The sequence below is a fragment of the Arabidopsis lyrata genome (genome assembly GCF_000004255.2).
Source record: "Arabidopsis lyrata subsp. lyrata unplaced genomic scaffold ARALYscaffold_8, whole genome shotgun sequence".
Lineage (NCBI taxonomy): Eukaryota > Viridiplantae > Streptophyta > Magnoliopsida > Brassicales > Brassicaceae > Arabidopsis > Arabidopsis lyrata.
Window position 1 is genome coordinate 18,132,072 of NW_003302548.1, and position 2,486 is coordinate 18,134,557.

The 2,486-nt window shown below is 32.0% G+C and overlaps 1 protein-coding gene across 1 annotated transcript; it reads left to right on the plus strand.

The window, feature by feature from the left end:
• The first annotated feature begins 431 nt into the window (after positions 1–431).
• On the plus strand, positions 432–1,740 carry LOC110225680 (zinc finger protein 2). Its single transcript, XM_021015571.1, has one exon. It carries the CDS (start codon positions 717–719, stop codon positions 1,251–1,253), a length of 537 nt encoding a protein of 178 aa, XP_020871230.1. The 5' UTR covers positions 432–716; the 3' UTR covers positions 1,254–1,740.
• The last annotated feature ends 746 nt before the right edge of the window (positions 1,741–2,486 follow it).

Consider the following 2,486-nt stretch of genomic DNA (forward strand, 5'->3'; position numbering starts at 1 on the left):
CTAGCTAGTATAAACTACTAGGTTACATGTCCTAAATTATAATAGAACTAATTTGAATGAATTTACTTTTCCTCTATAATCAAATGACTTTAAACCATTTTATTAGATGTATAGTTGATAATTAATAGAATGACATCATCTTAAACGATGTCTTACCAAAGTCATAGAATCTGACTTTTCTATTTATATGATGTCTTTATAGCTCGTAGTATTTTTGGTATGAATTTAAATTTTGAAGACAAATAGATTTCTTGGTTATGCTTAGAAAACTTTGGTGTGAATGGAAAACTCTAAAGAATTAGCAGATATCGAAAACTCTATACAATCAAAGTAATTTAAGCAAGTCTATGGTATAACCTACTTTCAATAAGAAAAAAAGCATAAACTAACTACAATGCTCAAATTAAAACTGATATCTTCTGTGTCCGGTCTTAACAACTAGCACATGGGACATCATTCTTAAGGTGTTCAATACTCTAAAACGATGCCATTAGATATAATAAAATAGTGTATTGAGAAATATATAAAACTCGGAGGAAAATAATATCAGATGGACCGACAAAGGGTTCAAAGGGTGCCATTAATGGAGGCGACAACACTTGGATTCCCACTGATTCTTTCAGCTTCTATGTCTCATCTCTCTCCATACTTTACAGTCGAAGTTGCACCCAACATGAGTTTTGAGCAAACCTACGCATCTTTACACCTTAAATATAATGCCCCTCAAGCCCAAATTCTTCAAACACACTTCTCTCATCTCTCTAATCTCTCTTTCTCTCTCTATCTCTAAAATTAAAGGTATGGACTTTCAGCCAAACACATCTCTACGTCTAAGCCTACCAAGTTACAAGAACCACCAACTAAACCTAGAACTTGTTCTCGAGCCTTCTTCTATGTCTTCTTCTTCTTCTTCTTCCACGAACTCATCATCATGTTTGGAGCAGCCTAGGGTATTCTCATGTAACTATTGTCAAAGAAAGTTTTACAGCTCTCAAGCTCTTGGTGGTCATCAAAACGCTCATAAGCTTGAGAGAACCTTAGCCAAGAAGAGTCGAGAACTTTTTAGATCCTCAAACACTGTTGATTCCGACCAGCCTTACCCGTTCTCCGGCCGGTTTGAACTCTACGGCCGTGGCTACGAAGGATTTCTCGAAAGTGGCGGCTCGAGGGACTTCTCCTCTCGCCGTGTGCCGGAGAGTGGTCTTGACCAGGATCAGGAGAAGAGTCACCTTGACTTATCCTTAAGGCTCTAAAATAATCTTATATTTTGTTAGTCATATTATCGTATCGATTGTTTATCTTAATAGTAATTGTTTTACTTATTAGTCATTACTCTTATCTGAAAATTCTCTTTGTAACTATGGTCCTAAATTCAAATCAAAATTTGATTTTGGAAGATGGTACCTATCTATATATAGATGGATCTGTATTATATAGATGATTATTTTAATTATACATAGTATGAGCATATATATTACAACTGCATTATAAAATGAATGAATGTCGCTTGTGTATAATACATTATTGATCAATCTAACAATGTGCCCCGACAAGGAGACATGTGCTGCGAAACTATACTTAGTTAAGTAAATTTCTATTTATATAACATTTATCCACATATGACATCAATAAATATATATATACGTATCTATCCGTATATTCACTAATAATTGTATATTCTGAGCTCATTACGTCATCTAGTCATAAGATTGTTTTCTTCAAATATTACTAGTATTTTAGTGAAATCCAGAGATTTACATGATGTTTTCACTTTATGTAACATTCTTTGTTTTTAGTGATATTTTATTTTTCTTCATGCTGAAGAAGATACTTTAAAAATATTATTTATAACAAATTAAATGATTTGATATGAAATTGAAAGGGATAAGTCTAAATTAAAGATGACAAAAAAGTCTAAATTAAAATTATCAAATAAATGATTATAACGAAATAGCAGGGTAATTAAGATTTTGTTTTTTTTTTTTCAATTTAGTATTCTACTTTAAAAAATAGTAAATATATTATGAATTTTAACTGACTATCGATTCTCATCAATGAAAGGTTTCATTGAGTACCAAAAAAAAAAAATCCTAAGTCGATAGACCAAGTTCATGCATCTTAAAACAAAATGCCTCGTTAAATTTCCTTAAATTTTAGATATAACATTGATATTTTTATCAAACTCCGGTGAATCGGAGAATTCATGAAGAGCTTGAAGAAGAAGATAACAAACCTTTTTATTTATCTCAAAAATGTTGTTACAAGCATTAAAGAGAACAAAGTGTACATTAAGCATATATATACACAAATTGAGAATGATTAACCGAAGTTAACCAAACATTGAACCAACATTAAACCAGCTCAAACCACATATCGTAATATACCCCCCTCAAGTCTTTAGCTTTGAATCATCTGGAAGATAAAGACTTGATAATGACATCCGTTGAAGTAGATGATGAAATGGACCAGGATGTAAGGGTTTGGTG

Coding starts and splice junctions, on each gene's coding strand:
- LOC110225680 (XM_021015571.1), top strand. CDS start 717: ATGCCCCTCAAGCCCAAATTCTTCAAACACACTTCTCTCATCTCTCTA.